General features: G+C 49.5%; 1 protein-coding gene across 2 annotated transcripts; it reads right to left on the bottom strand.

Moving 5' to 3' along the window:
* Positions 1–3593: 3593 nt before the first annotated feature.
* Positions 3594–11764, bottom strand: SFTPB (surfactant protein B; the record flags this gene model as incomplete). Of its 2 annotated transcripts, none has more annotated exons than XM_080932589.1 (10): positions 3594–3656; positions 4111–4191; positions 5859–6019; positions 6657–6771; positions 9091–9180; positions 9372–9536; positions 10144–10269; positions 10405–10476; positions 11311–11438; positions 11701–11764. In XM_080932589.1, the coding sequence occupies 10 exons, from the start codon at positions 11762–11764 to the stop codon at positions 3594–3596; spliced, it is 1065 nt and encodes a 354-aa protein (XP_080788715.1). The 2 variants fall into 2 exon arrangements, with proteins under 2 accessions (XP_080788715.1, XP_080788714.1); XM_080932588.1 differs by having other exon boundaries at positions 6657–6840.
* Positions 11765–20579: the final 8815 nt, after the last annotated feature.

Here is a 20579-nt window from a genome sequence, read left to right on the forward strand (position 1 = left end):
CCTGGAAAGTTTCTTTGCCTGTGAAGGATAGTAGTAGTAGTAGCAGTGGAGACGGAGTCGGTGCATTTACCAGCAGGAATAAAAGCCCCAGCAAAAATCATTCAGTTCTCAGACTTTCATCCTCATGTCTGTCTGGGACACACTTACTCTCTCCCTGCCTTCAGACTTGGGTTCATTAACCCTCTTGCCCTCTGTTAACCTGAGTGTCATAATCAAAACAGTGACTTTCAAGACAGTAATCTGTACACATACAAAATATCTATTGTAAGTTCAAGTCTACAGGCCACGGGTTTGCAACTCATCTGCTGCTGTCTCAGAACAGGGTGAGCAGAAAGCTTACACTGGCGCTTAGGTGGTGGAGTGGAGCCACACAAAGGGTCTAGAAGGGCGGGGAAGCATTGCACTCACCGTCAGAACACCCGAGGTGTTACAGCACCCTCATCGGACTGATGAGATTGTATGTGGTGGGTCTATTTCTGTTTGGAGCTTTTAGATTTTCTATAACAAATGTATTTTTATAATTAGAAATATGACAAAAGTTTTTTAGCTATACATGTAAAGGGACATGTCATTTAGGTCTTTAATTTAGATCTGGCATTTAGATCTTTTTTTAAAATATATTTATTTATTTATTTTATGTAGACATACCAGAAGAGGGCATCAAATCTCATTACAGAGATGGTTGTGAGCTACCATGTGGTTGCTGGGATTTGAACTCAGGACCTCTGGAAGAGCAGTTGGTGCTCTTAACCACTGAGCGATCATCTCTCCAGCTCCTGACATTTAGATCTTTAATACTAAAGATGGATTTATTTGCCATTTTAAAAGATTTGTTTTATGTATATGAATATATTGCCTGCAAGCACCAGGTGCTTGTCTGGTGCCCATGGAGGTCAGAGAAGGGCATCAGATCCCCTGGAACCATGGTGGTGAGCCATCATGCGGGTGTTTGGAGTCAACTCAGCTCCTCTGTGAGATAAAAGTGCTCTAAGCTGCTGAGCCATCTCTCCAGCCCTGAGTTTGCTTATTTTGATGTTTTGGTACCTTCAGCTTAAGAAGGAAGCTTGTGGGAGAGGGTAGGCTGCAGGAGAGAGAGCAAGCTGGAAGCCGAGATGAGGGAGATGTGGGCTTCTGCTTTCTAAGGCAGAGAGAGAGAGAGATGGCCCGGCCCTGCTGACATCAGGCCGAGACTGTGACTCCTGCCACCCCTTAAAAGACAGTTTTTTCTTATTCTGCACAAGGGACCAGGGCTTTATTAGCTGTGACTCAGGCATTGTGTTACATGGGGACTGGTCCTTGGAATGCAGACTGAGATGCTCTTAGATAACTGTGGCAGACGTGGATTCTCTCAAGATTGTAAACTTATGTAAAGACAAGAGAATCTGTCCCCTCTTTCTGTCCCCACTTGTTTTCAGTGCTTGGATAAAACCGAGGGTCTGAAGTATGCTGGACTAGTACTGTACCATGGAACTACCTATCCCTTCAGCTCTAGGAACCGCTTTTTATCTCAGCAGCAGAACACCTCCAATGTGGAACCATAATGGCCAGAGCATGTGGCGCTCAGCCTCACCCAGGTCAGTGATTTCCTGACTTAAGGGAAATTGATTATTGTCAATATTTGTAAGTATATAATGGGAGGGGGTCACATGCACCATGGCATAAGTGTAAAGGTCAAAGGATCATTTGGGAGTTAAATTCAGATTATCAGGCTTCTGTAGGAAACCATTAAGTGTACATGTGTGAGGGAGGGTGGGGGCAGATGTAGAGTCAAAGGACAACTAGAAGTTGGGTCTCCTACCATGTCGGTCCTGGGGACCAAACTCAGGTTGTCACCCTTGGTAGCAAACACTTGTACTCACTGAAGCGTCTCACCTGCCCTTCCTGATTTTTAAATTCTCTTTTGAAAAAAGCACAAGCTGAAGATTTCATATCTCCTTCTTTTCCTCCCTCTCTTCATCCCTCCCTTTCTTTTCTTCTTCTTTTCTGTCTTTTCCTTCCTTTCCTGTCTTGTCTTTTCATTCTTCCCTCCCTCCTTCCCTCCCTCCATCCATCCATCCTTCCCTCCCTTCCTTCTTTTCTTTCTCTGTGTCCCTGACCAGCCTCAAACACTCAGAGTTCTCTTACCATGGTCTCCCAAGATCTGAGTCTGTAGGCAAGAGCCACCACACTACCTTTAAACTGTTTTTCTTCTTAGGACTGGGGATGCAACTCAGGTTTCCTGCATGCTAGGAAAGTCCCCTGCTACTGGGCCTCACCCACAGCTCTTAGAATAATACTCCGTGGTCCCAGTTTTTATTCTTCTGAAGTTTACATTTCACAGAAGTGTTAGCCACGAGAGCTCCTTCTCAGTCCCTGGGGACTGTAGGAGCCGTTGGAGCTGGGCTTGGCTCTGGTGGAGGTGAAGGCCTGAAGCCCCTTCTGAAGCTTCCAGAGGACATGGGCCTGCCACACCTGATCACCAGAGGAGCCAGAAACCACTCTGGTGTTGGTGTTGGGCTGTGATTAGAGCTGGAACATACAGGCTGACACAGAGCTGAGGGTGCAGGCTGACTCGTGGTCCTCTGGAACAGGCCGGCTGGGGAAGGAAACGTGAGGGTTAGGGTGAGAGGTAAGCCTTTTTCAAGGAGAGGAGCTGGTAGGGTGGGGGGTCCCTGTGATGACAGTTCAGAAGTGCCAGAGTCCCTTATTGGGCTATTTGCAGCTAGACTAGTGATGTCTCGGGGGTAGGGGGAGGTGTGCTGTGCATTTTGTCTGGGGGACCCATTGCCTGTTGATGGCAGAGCTGGGACCAGAGCTCAGGCCACCTCTCTTCCAGCAGGGAAGGCCTGGAGCCCTGGGGGCTGGGAAGAGGCAGCTCCTTGGTTACCTCCCTCACTTCAGGTACCCAGATGGACTTGATGGGGAGGGACACATTAAATTGGTCCCCGAGGGACTTACTGAGTTGAAGTGCCCCTCTGCCCACAGTGGCTGCAACAGAGCCCAGGTCTTCCTCACGTTAGAAGCGGTGGGCCAGCAGGGCCCGGTCACAGGTGCTCACTGAGTCTCACAGATGACATGAATAAATGGATAAATGACTAGCCAGTGAGTGCTGGCTTCAAGTCGAGACCTGGACCCATTTACCGTCAAGGTCACTTGAGAGACTACATTTGCCCTCCGCCTTTCATGTCATTTCCTGACTCTGGGGTTGGAGCTGCTTCAGGCTTAGGAAACAGGGAGCCCAGGGAAGATGAGGTCAGGTGACTGTGGTACTACTGGCCTCTGAGGGAGAGACAGCTAAGACAGTGAGGTGTCAACTCCCCTGAGGTCTAAGAAATGTCGGCCTTTGCCCGAACATGGAATATCTTTAAGGCCAGGCAGTTTAGATGTGAGGAGGCCTTAGAGAGAAACTGTGGAGGGCTGGATGGGGTGAGAGAGCAGGAGTGACAATGTGACAATAGGTTCAAAACAGTGCCTTTTCCTAACGGAACCACTGGAGACCCTGAGGAGCCTAAGGCTGTGCCTGGCAGAGGTGGGCTGACCTTCTGTTCCCAAACCTTAGCAAGCAAAGACCTGTCCTTCTCCCCAGGGGCTGGACTCACCTGGAGATTGAGTTCTCAGAGGTGTGGGGGTTGGAAGCATTGCAGAGGGCTGCTCCGGGCCTCACATACTCCAAGGGCCTGTTGGAGATAGCATTGGGGCCTCAGCTTTCTGCTTCTGATTCTCCAGGTATGGAGACACCTCTTACATGCTGCCTAGTGGGCACTGTTGATGTGACCTTCAGGACCCCTTGTGCCACTCCCCAAGCCATGGGCCTCTGGGAGTTAGTGGGACCCCCATCTTATACTATAGCCCTGCTATTGAACACCCACTGGTCACTGAACACACCGCATCCAATAAGGAGCACCATGCCACAACCCCCATCCCATCATGGACTTGCTCCCCTCCCACTCTATTGGATGTGTTCTGTGCTGCTCTGAGACCAAAACCTGTTCTATGGTTACATCTAGTCCTAGGCTTCTGTGCCCTAGGCTACCTGAATCCAAGAGATGGGGCTCCTGAGGATCATGGACCAAGGAGGGTGAGGCTGGGGGAGCAGGAGGGATTCCTGGGACCAGCGAAGAGTGGGCATACCTGGCAGGTAGTGTGGGCATCCTGGCTCTTAGGCACCAGGACCAGCAGCTGGGGCATGTGCTGTTCCACAAACTGCTCACACTGAGGAGAGACAGACACCATATGTAGGCCCCGTCTACTAGAGGACTTACCTGTCTTGCAGACCTGGCATTCTACCTGCTGAGCAACTCCATTATTCCTTCTGGATGTGGGTTTTTTGTCTATCCATCAGTGCCTGGCTGACCATTAAAGACTCAACCTAAAGGCTGGAGAGATGGCTCAGTGGTTAAGCACTTGCTGCTCTTTTGGAGGACGGCAATGCTGGCTCATAAACACCCTTCAGTTCAAGGGGATCTGATAGCCTCTTCTGACACCCCTGGCCCTGTGCACACACAATGTCCATACACAAATGCACAAAAAACACATACAAATAAAGTTAGTCTTTTAAGAAAGGACTCTAAAGTTTGACTGGCTGAAACAAGTTTCTTTGGGGGGGGGGGTCAGGTACTGGAGCTGGCTGCCAGAGAGACCTCGTAGCATCTTATCATGTTTGCCTAACATCCATGAATCCTTCAGTTTACACTTCCAGAGCTACATGCCCATAGTCTCAGCACAAAGGAAGTGGATCCGAAGCTCAAAATCAGTTCAAGTCACACAGGACCCTCTCTACACAAAGTTCTATCATCGTAGTGAGGGAATTTATCATAGGCTTACAGAACTGTCGATTCAATTCTTTGTTGTTGTTGACTTCTTTCTGGTTTCCTGAGACAAGGTTTCTCTGTGTAGCCCTGGCTGTCCTGGAGCTCACACTGTAGACCAGGCTGGCCTCAAAAGAGATTCATCTACATCTGCCTCTCAAAGGCTGGGACTAAAGGTGTGCACCACCATGGCCTGGCTTTAAAATTATGTTGTTTTAGTGTGTGTGTGTGTGTGTGTGTGTGTGTGTGTGTGTGTGTGTGTGTGTCTGAGTGTATTCATGTGTGTGTGTGTGTGTAAGGTCACATGTGTGATCAGAAGGACAGTGTACAGGAGTTGATTCTGTTTACCATATGGATCCTAGGGATAAAACTTATATTGTTCAGCCTTGTGGCAGCACCAGCAAGCCACCATACCCAATCCTCCTCCTCTTTCCTCTTGCTTTTTCCCATCTCTGTCTCCTTTCACTAGTCAGGGTCTCATGTAGTCCAGGCTGCCCCTGAATTCATTATTTATATAGCTGAGACTGGCTTTGAACTCCAATTCTCCTTCCTCAGCCTTTCACATGCCAGAATCACAGGCTAGCACCGTTGTACCAGCTTCTAGCTCTCCTGCAGGAAGACTTCTATAAGGTGAGTTACAGAGCGTGCAGGGTGGGACTGAACAGGATCCTGGGAAAAGGCTCAGTTCTTTTTCTGCTCCAGCTGGCCCTTGCTTTTCTCATTTTCTGGTACTGTCAAATGCGACCCATCGTGGGAGACACACCAGGGGAACAGTGTGTCAAACACACCACTGAGTGACACCAAGAAAGGGCAGTATGACCCGTTTCTGCTGGGACTGACAGGACTTTTCTTGTGCTTTGCCCATGAAGAAGGCCTGCTGATGTTCCACAGTCCAAAGCCTTGGGTCCAGTGATGTCTCTCAGCCGGTTACAGTTGTGACAATCCCATCACTGTCTGACCCACATCCTGTCTACCTGGCTCTGGCATCTTGTGTGTCTCTGGCTGCAAAGACTCTTCTGGCTCAGCCCCCATCACACACATGCCATACGTCCGACCCGTGTGCCCACCTACCTTCTGCCTATCTAACCAGAAGCGAATGCAGGCCTGGTGCATTGCCCGAGGCATGGCCTGGTCACTGGTGTTCCGGGCCTGGTTGATCACAGACTTGCAGAAAAGGCACTCAGTGTCTTGTAGAGGCCATTCTTCTACCAGAGGCTCCAGAGCAGGGAGTGCTAAAGGGAAAAGAGTTAAAGTTGTCCAGCAAGCTGGAGATGGAGGCGCATACCTTGTCATGCCAGCATTTGAGAGGCTGAGGCAGGAGGATTGCACCAAGCTTAAGGCCAACCTGTGCTATGTATGTAGTAAGACTGTTTTAATCCTTCCCCCAGCTGGAGAGATGGTTCCATGGTTAAGAGCACTGGCTGCTCTTCCAGAGGACTGGGGTTCGATTCCCAGAGCCCCACATGGTGGATCATAACTCAGTTATTCCAATTCTAGGGGATTCAGCATCCTTTATGACCTCTGTGGGGGCCAGGTACACTTGAGGTATACAGATGCACATGCTGGGTCAGAAAAAGAACTGAGCCTTCTCCCAGGATCCTGCCCTGTCCGCTTGTAAGAGAGAGAGCTAGAAACTGAGGACAGTCATGCTGGCCCTTAATCTTAACATCTGAAAGGCTGAGGAAGAGGAATTGGGAGTTCAAAGCCAGCCTCAGCTATATATATAAAAACATCCATATTCATAGAAATAAATAGTTTAAAAAAAATAGTGTTGGTTTCTGGACCCCACCTTGTCCATGTCCCCTCCCATATGCACCCTGTGGGGATATGATTGAGGAGAGGTAGTGGGGGAGGGGACGGCAGGCTTACCTGGGCCAATGGTGTTCTCAGTGGAGCATCGGAGGACAAGGCCACAGACTAGCTGGGGCACCACACGGCCCAGCAGTGCGTCTAGCAGGAGAACTGTGTAACGTTCAGCAAGGCACTGGCAGATGCCACCCACCACCAGGGGTACCACGTGGCACACCTGGGACACAGCCACGGCCAGCACACCCTGGGGTGAAGGTGGAGAAAGGACACCATGGGACCTTCTTCTGGCAGGCTGTCACCGTGCCCATCTGAGTGGGCAACCCCAGACGCACCCCCTTTCTCCCTTCTAGGAAGGAGAACGGTTCTGCCTACAGGTTAGTGACATCCAGGAGAGCAGGGGACTCAGGTGCACTACTGAGTCACTGAGAATCAGCAGTTGACGCCAGGCTCAGATCTGACTCTAAAGGCTTGAATCACTTGAAAGAGGGCTGCAAGGCCATGGCTTCTAACAACCTGGCCTGAAGCTAGAACTCAAACCCATTTCTGAGCCCTGCTTCCCCAATTTCCCATGCCCATCCATCAGGAAGACAGTTTCTTCCGTTGGCCCACAAAACTGACACCACTTTGGCTTTATGTACCCCTGGGGAAGCCACATTCTCTTACCTCACCTTAATTCCAAGCAAGTTCTAAGCCGAAGAGCAACAGAGGTCACCAGGGTGTGGCTTTTCCCTTACTCCATATTCAGCCCACGTGACAAGCTGGCCCCAGTGCCAGGAGGTTGAGGCAGGGGGAGGGCTCAGAGTTATAGATACCCCTAGAGAGTGATAGCTCTCTATTTCACTTAACACACCCCCCATTATCACCAACCCACACATGGTGACAAAAGGCAGCAGCCATTGTACTTGATGACCATGCTGCTCATCGGTGAAATGGTCTTCACCCTGGATTACCTCCACCCAGGCCTCTTCCCCTGGCCTTATCCTCTCTCTGGTCCCTGATGACTGGAGAACATTCTAGAATGGCTTCTGACCTTAGGAAGCCTCCCCGTGCCCGCTCCCCTTTTTAGAACACTTCCACATCCCCTGCCTAATCCTCATCCTGCCTGATGGCTCAGCTGCTCTCCAATCAGTTGCACACCCTTCTCTCTTGGCTTCCCTGGCAACACAGCATGGTCCCCCACTTGGCTGCCTGTCCCCTCTCAGTTCTTCTGATGCTGGCTCCATCTGCCTACACATTGTCTCTTGATGGTCTTGCTCATGCCTTTGGTCTTCAGTGACGTTCAGATTGATATGGCTGAGTGTTTGTTTTGCATGTAGAGGTTTATGTACATGTAGACATATGTGTGCAGTTGTGTGGAGGCCAGAGTCAATGTTGAGTGTTTTCCTTAGTCACTCTTCACCTGATTATTTGTTACAGATTTATTTTCATCTATGTGTATGTCTGTGTATCTGAGCATGTGTGCTACATATGTGCAGGTACCCTTGGGTGCCAGAGAGGGCATTGGATTTCCTAGACAGGTTGTGAGCTTCCTGAGAGGGGTGCTGGGATCCCGACTCACTCTTCCGGAAAACTGTTGAGCCATGTCTCCAGCCCCTTCATGTTGTTTCCTTGAGACAAGGTCTCGCACTAGCCCTGGAGCTCATCCGTTTGGCCAGGCTGGCTGGCCAGCAAGCTCTAGGGATCTGCCTATTTCAGACTTCCCGGTGTGTAGGGTTACAAATGTACATGGCTATCCCCAACTTTTATGTGGGTGCGAGTAACAGAACCCAAGTTTAGCAAGTATTGTACTCACTGAGCTCATTTAAAAAACATTTATTCATTGATACCCCAAATGCTGCCCCTTTCTCCTGGTCCCCCCTTACAAAAATCCCTCTCTCCAACAGCTGATTGTGCTCAGTTTTTATTGATGGATGTCCTTGGCCCCTGGGGTCCTTATTTTCTCCCACATCTTGGCTAAGTTGTTACCCTCTTCAGAGCCGCTCCCTGGCCTACCCGTCTAACTTATCATTTTATATGTGTGACCCCTCAGCTCTGCACGTTCCTTCCATAACACAGGCTTCAGAAAGGCTTGAATGTGTGCCCCATTGTGAGTCTTAATGACCGACATGGGCTTCGGGACCCCAGCAGTGTTGATAGGGCGTGACCGTTTGTGGGGAGGACAATCCTCAGATGATGGGGCACTGGGAGAGGCTACCATGGGTTTGGAGGACAGAAGAGATGTCAATCATTAGTGAACGTTTTCTTCTGAGAAATTAACATACTTTTTTTTTCTACAGTGACAACTTTCCACAATAAAATGCTTCTCGGCCTCCAGGTGGAGATTTGCTAGAAGAGAAGGCTGGCTCTGACCCAACTTCCTACCAAGCCTCGAGGTTCCTTGGTAGGAGCAATGCATGCGTGTCTCCTCATCTAACTCCTCATAGCCTTCTTGGAGTGTTGAGGTGGAGGAAGGTGTGGTTATTGGGGGCTCTCCCGAGCTCTGTGTGGTCCTTACCTTGGGAATCACGGCTTGGACCCGCTTGATCAGAGTCCTGCAAAGCCAGCAGAAAGGCAGAGGGATGGGAAGCTGTTGCTCAGAGAGGTCCTGAGGAAGGAAGCAGTGAGGTGTGGTGAAGGCTGGAAGGTACCAGCCAGGCCTGACTGTCTGACCTTGCCTTCTCTACCTCCTAGTTTGAACTTTGCCTCTCTGGGTGCTCATGGGTCTCAGTGGCCACTTTAGCCTTCCGGACCCCTATAAGCAGATGTTGGAGAATAGGCTGAGGAGGGCTGGCTTACCTGTGTGTGAGGCCCAGGCTTCGCCAAGAGGACTCCTGGCAGCTCATGGAGGACCAGCTTGTTCAGCAGAGGGTTTGGAATGGCATCCAGCATCCCTGGCTTCTCTTCTGGCTTACCCTGCCCAAGTGGGCACAGGCCCACATGATTGCAGATGGCTTTCGGGTTCTAGGGCACGGGACAGATAAGGGCTTTTAGGGTCAGAAGGGACCCCCTTTCCACCCAGGTTCATGCTCAGGGTCAAGGGCCACAGTCTTTGAGCCTGGAATTATGGGGAACAGGCTGGGTGAAGCTCTGCATCTTAGGACTCTATAGAAGGGACAAAGACAGAGGTGGGGCTGTGTGGGGCCTTGGAACATGTGTCTGGGACAGCGTGAGTGCATGTGATCATATTGTGTGACAATACATAAGAATGTGGGCATGTGTGGGTGAAGGGATGACAAAAACAGAGGTGACTGAATGTCTGTAGTATGTTGAGAAAGTAGGCAGGCTCTGATTTGGGTGTCTGGATGAAGAAACTGAGTTTCCTGCAGCTGTAGTGGGAAGTGTGTGTGTGTGTGTGTGTGTGTGTCTTGTGTATGTGTATCTGCAGTTCTGTGCATGTATCTGATTGAAAGGTGGTATACATGTGTGATTTGGGTGTTTGTGTATATGGCTCTGTGTGTGTGTGTGTGTGTGTGTGTGTGTGTGTGTGTGTGTATGTGTGTGTGCATTTATACAGGTAAGTGGCCACTCAGGCACATGAGCTGTGTGACAGGTAGGTCAGGGTCCTCACAATCTGGCTCTGAAAGTAGTCAATGACCAGGGGCAGGTAGACATCTAGCACTTGGCGACACCGGGGCACAAGCATCTTCAAGGGAAGGATATCACATTCTTGTTCCAGGAACTTCCGGATAGTGTCCTGGGGGGGTGCAGAGAAGGGAGGGTGAGCTTGTCCTTTCTGAGGTCTGCCCCCAGCAGAGTCCCCTGACACAAGGTCTCCCTCCACCAGAGCATCCTGTTTCCTGAGCTCCATTTGGGATCTCTTTCCCATTACCTGGAAGGCGTCTTCCTTGGTCATCTTTGTGAGCAGGTGAACAATGTCCTCACACTCTTGGCATAGGTCATTCTGGAAAAAAGGGTCTCAAATGGGGCAAATGAGTTGGGGGTGTGATCCTGGCTCCAGGGATCGAGGCTTTCTCAGACACAGGCTGACAGGTATCTTAAGGTACCCATAATCCCATCTCATTCCAATGGGCAAATTCAATGCCATTCTGTTCCACCCCACTTAACCCACCCTGTTCTAACCCATCTCTTCCAACTCATCCCAACCATCCCGTCTTACCCACCCCATCTTACCCACACACCCACCCCATCTTACCCACACATCTACCCCATCTTACCCACACACCCACCCCATCTTACCCACCCCATCTTACCCACACATCTACCCCATCTTACCCACATACCCACCCCATCTTACCCACCCCATCTTACCCACACATCTACCCCATCTTACCCACACACCCACCCCATCTTACCCACCCCATCTTACCCACACATCTACCCCATCTTACCCACACACCCACCCCATCTTACCCACCCCATCTTACCCACACACCCACCCCATCTTACCCACACATCACCCCATCTTACCCACCCCATCTTACCCACCCCATCTTACCCACACATCACCCCACCTTACCTACACACCCACCCCATCTTACCCACCCCATCTTACCCACACATCACCCCACCTTACCTACACACTCACCCCATCTTACCCACACACCCACTCCTTCACGTTTCATTCCAACCCATTCTTCCCACCATTTCCTGTCACTATGCCACACCATCATCCCCTGCCGCCCCAGCCTTGTGGGAACCCCATTTCCCTAAGTTCCATTCAGAACCCACCCCAACTCCTCCTTTCGAGATGAGTGCCCGTCTGGGTGTTACTCACGGCTCCTGCATGTCCCCAGACTTCCTGTAGGCAGTGCCCCAGGGCTCTGCACTGTATAGCTTGTTCCAGGCTTTGGCACCAGAATTCAGGGCCTTGTGTACAATCCAGGGACGAGGCCGACCCAGTAGCTATGATTAGGGTCAGAGCAACCCTCATCAGAATCCAGCATGTACTTGGCACCCCACCTTCACTCCCAACCCAGTTTCATTGCAAAGGGGTGCTATGCCCCGCAGCTCTGGGTTTAAGATTCACTAACTGGATGAGCCCCCAGGGCCTCTCTGTGCCTCAGTTAACTGGTCTTTAAATTCTGGATTATGGGCAGACTGGGGTCGCTCTGGGCACAGACAAAGCCAACTCAGGAGATGCCTCCGTGAGAGGCTGGGGACTCACCTGCGCCTAGGCTGCAGAGTGCAGGAAGGAGCAGCAACCACTGCAGTAGAGGTGTCTTGGCCATGGCTGCCTACTGCTTAGCACCCTACTTGAGTCAGGGGCTCTTATAGTAGGGGAGAAGCCCTGGGGGCTGGACTGCCCGGGAGCAGGCTGACCTCAGTGTTTGCCTGTGTCTTGAGAGCCCTCCAGGAGTTTGATCACAGGACTTCTCAGCAGGGATACTCCTTTCCACCTTCCCTGTGCTGCTGGTTCCTCTCCTTTACCCCATTTCCAACCCCCCCCCTCAGCCTGACTTTGTTCATCTTCAAACAAGGGGGGTCTTGCTTGATCCCAACGCTCTGAACTGTGCAAGGGATGCTGAGTGGGGTCAGAGTGAGCCTTTCTAACCCTCCCCCCCCCTCAGGCTTCTCAATCCCCAGCTTTTATGCAATGCTCTTGAGAGCTTCCTGCTTGGTTCTTGATGCGGGTTAAGTGCCGGAAGGGCACACTTAGGGTGCTCCTGGGGCCACCTACTCCCCCCCCACCCCCGTTACTTTAAAATTCTTTGATTCTATGAACTCCTGGTTGGTGCTGGTGAGAGGAGAATTAGACAAAACAGGAAGTGTCCTGTGAGGCTGAGATATCTGAGTCCCCTGTGGTTCTTGGTAGCTTTATCCAGAAGCCGATGCCCATGCCCCTAGCTACTCCTCCTGGGCATGAGGTGGAATTCAGCTGACACGTGGTCCTCCTAGGCTATGTCCACACCTGGCTGGGCCCTAGAGAAAAAGAAGCCCAGGGCTTGCTGCAGAGCAGGCGCTGTTGGAGTACATTAGGCCACTACTGCCCCTTGACCATCAGAACGGCCTTCCTTATCTGACTCCCGCCCGACCTTTCCCCAGCAAGGCTCCCTAGAAAGTCCTCCAGAGCTCACAGGCTGGGCAGGGTAGGAGCTAGTCCCATGATGAAAGTCAATAGTTGGATACGTGGTGTAAAACGACACATTGGACGTGGTTCAAGGGTTCAAGTAGTTTCTGTTGGCCTCAAGACACTACAGCCTGCTACTCTAGTTACAGATAACCCCAAGGAAGGCTGGGAAGGGGTCTTCTTCAGGGAATGACAAGATCTGCTTTACTTTTACTCTTGTTTTTAGGGACAGAGGTTTTTCTGTGTAGCTCTGGCTGTCCTGGAACTAGATCTGTAAACCAGAGACCCACCTGCCCTCTGCCTCTTGAGTTCTTTTTTTTCTTTCCCTTTCCTTTCTTTTTTTAAAGACAAGGTCTTATGTAGCCCAGGCTAGTCTCAAATTTGCTAATGTAGCTGAGGATGACCTTTGACTCCTAATGGTCCTGCCTCCACTTCCTGAGTGCTGCCTCTATGGGTGTGCACGGCCACACCAGGTTTACGTGGTGTCCTGATTACAGGTGTGTGCCTACCACGCCTGCCTTGTTTGTGTTTCTCAGCTGGCCTGGCATCCCACTGTGCCACTGGTGACACTGACGATGTCCCAAGTGGTGGGACAGCCAGACAAGGCACCTTATAGACTGGTCACAGGTCCTCACGACCCTGTTAGTGGTCTCAGAGAGTCCCTTGGCTGAAGTCTAGTGCCATATCTGTCAGGCAATGGGGACAGTGTTATCAGAGAGTAATCTGCCATGCTGTGTGTTTCTTTGTTTCTTTCTGCCTCTTTGTGGTTCCCTGGGAGGAAGCCCAGGAAGAAACAGCAACTTTACCTTGACCTCAGCCTGCCTGGACAATGTCACTGCAACCCTCAAACCTCAGGAACTAATCTTAGGGTCAATATAGACGCAGCAGGGGCTTGGCCATCAAGGCCCCTCCGATACATATATATCTTCAGTGTCACAGGGACGAGATGCGATCTGTGTGGTGCAGGTGACCCTGGACTTGGAATCTGAAGGAAGCTGGACCTTGGTCTCCTTTAGGCACGTGAACTGAAGTTCCCAGAAAAAAGCCACACACGCGTTAAACATTCAACAAGGACTGGCTAGAACTCCTGTCTGTGGAAAGCTGGAGTGTCAGAGACCTGCAGCTAAAGTATCTTCCTTGGGAGCCATTTATCACCCTCTGTGTGTCACCTCACACCCTTGTGATGATTATGTACGTTCATTTGGGATGTACAACAGACTCCGAGCTCCTGTGACATTCCCAGCCCTAAAAGTTCTAATACTACTAAATCGTATCCCTAGAAAAGACTCATTTTATGTATGTATATGCGATGTGTGGGCCTTTGTGGGCCTTCCATGTGGGTGCAGTTGCTCTTGGAGTCTAGAAAAAGGTATTAGATTCCCTGGTGCTACAGTTATAAGCAGTCATTGGCCACGCGATGTAGGTGCTGAGAATCAAACTTGGGTTCTCTGGAAGAGCAGCGAGTGCTCTTACACACTGAGCCATCTCTCCACACTCTAAATTGTATCTAAAAAAAAAAAAAAGATTCTTACTTTTAGTGTGTGTGTCTGTGTCTGTGTGTGTGTGCATATGTATTTAAGTGTACACACAGTGTGTGCACCTGTCTGCTTGCTACAGTGGCCAGAAGATGGAGTTAAGTGTTTTCAAGCATCACTTTGACTCTTCCTGTTAGGCAGGGTTTCTCCTTGAATGTGAGGATCACACTTTCTTGGCTAGGCTGGCAGTGAGGAAGTCCCAGTGATTCTCTTGCCTCTGCCTGCCTCAGAACTGGGGTTCCAGGGGTGCACAGGATACCTGGCTTTGTTTACATGTATGCCGAGATCTGAACTCTGGTCCTCAGGACTTCACAGCAAGCTCTCTCAACCACTGAGCCATTTCTGCCAGTCCTGTTTCTTTAAGTATTTTACGTTGCTTATATAAAATAAGAAACACAGATAGAGCACTTTTTCTGCTTGGAGGCTTGATGTTATCTCAGGGAACAGCATTTGCACAGCTGGGTCACAAGCTGAGCTTAATCCTTTTTCTCGGAGAACACTATTTCCCCGCTGTGGTACATAGAGTGAATGCCCACGCAGCATAATCCCCGCTCCACAAACCCCAAAGAACATAACGTCTATCATCTTAACTGTTTGTATGTGGCCAGGACTGAAGCGCTGAGCATATTCACGTTGTAAAATCAATCCCCAGGACCCCTGCAGAGCTGAGGCTCTGAACCCATCAACCTCCTCTTTGTTCTGTCTTCCAGTTTTCTGGTAACTGTCACTCTTTCTGTTTCTCTGAATTTGTGTGGGTGGGGGTTGTTCTTGTTTCTTAGTACTGGGGATTGCTCTGTCAGCTTTGTTTCTACAAAAAAAAAAAAAAAAAATCACACACACACACACACACACACACACACAAACGGTTTATATACTGTTTCTGAGTAGGGTCCATTGTAGACCAGGCTGTCCTCATATGTAGCTGGAGGTAATGTTGAACTTTGATCCTCTGGCCTTTCCCTCCTGTGGTACTGGTGACTGAACACATGGCTTTGTTCAAGTCAAGCAATCTACCTACTGAGCTGCACTCCCAACCCCATGTCCCTGAATTTGATGATTTTGGATGCTCGTAGAAATCAGTGTTAAAATGGGATGTTTACTTCTTCATACGAACTTCCTTCTCTTAGCTTAATGTCCTTGTGTCCATTTATCCAGTAGCATGTGTTAACGGTTTCCTCCTTCCTTTGGAAGGCTGAAGAACATTCCTCTGTGCAGACACTATGTTTAGATTATTCATCCGTTCATTGACTGCCCATGTTGCTGTCACCTTTGGCCAGTACACACACACTGCTTTGAATCGGAGTACAGAGTCTTTTGGGACCCAGGTTTTGGTCCTCAGCTGTGTCGTCAGTGGGACTGCTGACTTGTGTGCTCTCTCAGTAGATTTTTTTTAAAAGAAACTTCCTTATTTGCTTTGAATACAATCCCACCGGTGCTCTAGAAATCCGGCTTTCCCACGTCACAAAACCACCACGTTGTTGATCATTTGTGTGTGTGTGTGTGTGTGTGTGTGTGTGTGTGTGCTTGGTCTTTGGAGAGTTGCCATTCTAATGGTGGGTCCAAACTATGCCTTTACCATTTTGATTCTCATTTCTCTGTGGCCAGTAATTTAATGTGCATGTTGATCTTTTGCGTAAGACTCTGGGAGCAGTATTCTTATGAGTCTCTGCACATGTTTTGTGGACCCCATATATGATAGACAGGTGCTCTACCACCAAGTTACACCCCCAGTCTTCCTACAGGTATGAAACTAGATGCTGTTGTTGTTGCTGAGCAGTAGGAATTCTTTGTTTGGTCTCCATTCTAACTCTTCTCCCATTTAGCAGATTCCCCCTTACTCTGCTGATTACACCCTTTGTTGTGTAGAGATTAGCCTCGTGAAGTCCTACTGGTCTCCCCCCCCCCTGCTGTTTATGCTTTTTATATAAAGCAAATCATTGTCAGATCCAATCCTACAAAGCTTTCTTCCAACGTCTTTTGCTTTGGCTGGTTCTACAGCCCTGGCCAGCCTGATCAGGGACGTACATGTGGGCCACGTGGGCCTCAAGCCTGCCATGATCCTCCTGCCTCAGTCTCTGGAGTGCTGGGAATTCAGGGATAAACTACTGTGTTGCCTTACCACCCTTTGCATTCTTATAGGAATTTAATCATTTTGGGTGGTACGCATAGGTCTTTAATCTCCTGTGACTGTTACAGATCGCTCCCCTTTCTTACAGCATCTCACTGTGTTAAGATACAAAACTAAAGATTTCGTTAGAGAAAGACCATTGCTTGGTTGCCCACGGCTGAGGCCGCCTCGTTCGAGAGCACAATTCAACCTTTATAATCCTGATACTATGCTCTTGTATGAAGTTTTTTATTCATGCAGGTATTTTTACATGATGCAGGTTTTGATGATGGTGTATCTATGGTGACAACTCTCTTGTAGACTAAAAACAACAGGAATTTTCTTTTTTGTGCAGGAAACTGTGAAGTTATCAGGAAGTAACTGCCAACTTGGAATAAAAGAACAACTTTCCATCTTTCCCTTAATCAATTAATATATCAATCTAGGACCCCGAATGGGACTTGGAGAGACATGTGGGATCAGACTTCTTTCATTTCCTTTGATCTGGTCCCAAATATCTATTAAAAGTTTTTTTTTTTTTTTTTAATTTTTTTTAATTCCCAGAACAGACTACTGGGTTGCACATTGGAGCAAATTCTGACACAGATTTGTATTTTTCCAGGATTTTTTAAAACCACAAACTGGCACTCCAGGACCTCTCCCATGGAGTGACCAAAAGTGGGCATCCTCTGTGGGTCCACTGGGAAATCCCATTTGTGAATTGTGGAAGCTCCTCTGTTACGTGAGAGTACACCTGTCCTAGCGATCTTCGGATCTTCGGTGCATTCTCCAGTGCCGGAGTCTCCACCATCATCTCCCTCCCCTAACATTTCCACCCCGGGGGCTGGTATCTCTGGAGCAATGGAGACAAGACCGAATTCTGAGGCAGTTTGCTGACAGCCAGACTTTAGGTGCGGACACCTCGAACTCTGGCTGTGGTCGTAGGGAGACCAGAAGTCCGTTTTAGATTTCAACTCAACTGTCACGTTTGAGCTTTCCGGAACTCTCCACCCACCCCTCATCGGCAGCAAAGGGCAGCGGATCTCCAGGAGGGACAGTTCCCTGTGCCCTGTTTTTGACATGGTGCTGGGGATTTGAACTCTTGTTCCCACAGCAAGTGTGTGACCCACTCACTGTACCACGTCCTCAGCCCTGTCCCCAGACTCTAACCCTTTTTCCTTTGTAATAGAATCGCTTTTACAATGAAAGGAGAAAATTGGTCCCTTACCTGCCAGATCAACGTTGCTGCCTACCTCAATCATGTGGGACTATGGGCTCTGAGCTCCTTCAAATCTACGCGTTCATGACTTTGTCTCGGGACCCTCAGCTGGGAGTGTGATGTTTTATGTGCCTCACTAGATTCCTTACACTAGCACACCTCCTTACACCCAGCCCCGGGAGCATCCCAGATGACCCTCTCTCACAACTCTCTGCTTAGTCTTGGCTTCTCAGCCACCAGCCACACCTTTGCCTAGCAACTGTGACCTCTCCCCCTCCCCACATGCATGTAGAGCACAGTTCTGTACATAGTGTCTCCACACACTCACTTGGGAATTTCTCTCCCTCTCCCCCACCACACACACACACACACACACACACACACACACACACACACACACACGAGTTTCACTATGTAGCCCTGGATTGCCTAAAACTGGCAGGGTAGATGAGGCTGACCTCGAACTCATAGAGATCCACCTGCTTTTGCTTCTAGAGTACTGGGATTAAAGGTATGAGCCAAAATTCTTTTGATAATACATATATACAGTGCATCTTTATTATAGTCATCCAGCCTCCATTTTCTTGGACACCCCCAACACCAGCTCTTCCAAACTTCAGCCTCCTCCTCTTCCTCTTCCTCCTCTTCCTCTTCCTCCTCCTCTTCCTCCTCTTCTTCCTCCTCCTTTCCATCGGTTTCATTAGTACTGCCTGAACTCTCATGGACAACTTACCAGGGATCACATCTCCAAAGAAAAGTAGCTCCCTCTCCCCACCAACAAATGCAAGCAGCTACTTCACTAGGTGGGACCTCATAGGCCTCTCCCCCATCCCTGCTGGAATCATTGCTTGATCTGCTGCCTGCGAGCTCCTGAGTGCAATAGATACATCAGGCCTAGAAGACAACGTTTCTCAGCACCCTCCCATCCTCTGGCTCTTACATACTCTGCTCCTCACCCCTTTATCTTTCCCAGGCCTTGTGAGGACTGAGACAGCTGGCTCACTCGTGGCTGTGCACTCAACAGTTCTTAGCACCATGACCAGCGAGGAGTCAAGGTACTGAGTTCCCACTGGAAAAAGAAGCCTCTCTGACCAAGACCAGGAGCAGCGCTATCTGAAGGTCTGAACAAATCTCTAGAATGCAGTTTGACAGCATGTTCAGTTAGCAAAGCAATAGAAGTAGGGTCTCCAGTGGCCCCGTGACCTCCCTGACCTAGGGCTTTTGACAACGCTACAGAGCTAGGCGTAGGTTCCCGCCTGTGGCCGTCCTGAAATGGAATCAGAAGACAGTTGTTAGCCCCGTAAGAGTCATGCAGTGTTACCAGTTGACACTCTATGCCTGGCAGGTTAGCGTTGTAGCATGCAGGGTCTACTGCTGGGTAAATCCACTAACATACTTCTCTCCCAGAGGCCTGCAAAGTACCCTTTGCATTCTTACAAGAGGTAACCAGCGGAGAGAAAATTCCAAGTCCAGCCCCCTTTCTCTATGTCCCACAACCAAAGTGTTGTCTTTGGCACTAGGGTCTTATCATCTGATGACTGGAAGGTAGATGGCCCTTGGGAATTTCTTTCTTTTCTTTTACTTTTCTTTTTCTTTTTCTCCCCCCCCCCCTTTTTTTTGAGACTGTGTTTCTCTGTGTAGCCTTGGCTGTTCCAGAACTCCAGACTGGCCTTGAACTCACATAGATCCACCTGCCTCTGCCTCCTGCGTGCTGGGACTAAAAGCAAACGCCACCACAACCGGCGAAAATATTTTTCTGTGAGAAGTTTGGCCACAATTTAAAATCACCCCTTGTGCCTCAAAAGCAAAAGCACAACAAAAACAAAACAAAACCCAACCTCCTTGGCCTGGGAATGTAGCTCAGTTGGCAGAATGCTTGTCTAACGTACATGAAGCCCTGGCTTTGGTCCTTGGCACCGTAAAGACAGGGAGTAGTGGTACATACCTGTAGTCCCAACACCCGGGAGGTGAAGGCAAGAAAGGGAGAAATTCCAAATCATTTTATATTCAAGGATATCCTTGGCTACAGAATGACTTCAAAGCCAGGATAAGCTGTGTGAGACAGACAGACTGACAGACAGACGGACAGACGGACACACACAGATTTTCTATCCCTCTGTGAGGTAGCTAATGTGGAGCTTGGAATCTTCCGGATACACATCGCAGATGCAATCTAAACTAGGAAGCTAGGGTTTGTCCTCCTGTGTTTTTTAAAGCCAGCACTTCCCCACCTTCATTAAGGAATTCAAAGGACATCCCTTATCAGCCCCATCACCGGCTGCGTGTGCGAGGAGGTCCTCTATCTGATCACCACGGTGTGCATGGACTGGTGAGAGCCCTGCTCTAACCCAGTTACAGCCTGGCCAGGCTCCATCGTTGTGCCTGATGTGAGGCCCGGCTGATCATATCAGAACCCTAGTATAGCAAATAATAGAGCAGGGCCTGCTGGAGCCCGTGATTTACCATCTAATTAGAGGGACTGAAACTATTAACTATAACCGACTGTGTGGGAGGTAACGCAAGGTGCTTCAGGTAACCCTGCTCTCGTCCAGTGTAGCTAGCTGAAGCCACGTGCAAGTGTCCAATCTGGACCTCGAGTCAGGCTGGCCAAGACATCCCAACTGTCCGAGCACACCCAATCCTTTTCTGACATTAGAAAATAAACACCAGGCTCTTCTCATACAAATCACAAAGGCTTACCAGACACCCTGAGCAAACTCTAAATCCTGCCATCTTCCTGCCAGATCCCAACCCAGGGCCTTTGACTTCCGTGCAGAAATAACTGACCTCACTGGCAGTCTGGGCTGGCTCTCTAAGAGCCCTAACTTTCCCTGCCTGAGGTCACTTGGCCTACCCGCCACCATAGCTCACTGTTGGTGTTTGCAGTAGTTTCAGAGAGGCCACAGCATCTGGGTGCCCTGTGTTCACACTGAAACATGAGATGTGAACAACCTGAACCTGTGTTCCTCGGCCACAGACACTTCTTTGTGTCCACTGCAAGTCCTGTTTCCTTGCTTCGCATCGGAACTAGCCAGCTCCTGTTCATTGCTGATAAATTTGTGGATCAGTTCAAACTCAGAATCTGTGAGGATCTTACTGGGGGCTTTAGAGAAAG

The sequence above is a fragment of the Micromys minutus genome (genome assembly GCF_963924665.1).
Source record: "Micromys minutus genome assembly, chromosome: 18".
NCBI lineage: Eukaryota > Metazoa > Chordata > Mammalia > Rodentia > Muridae > Micromys > Micromys minutus.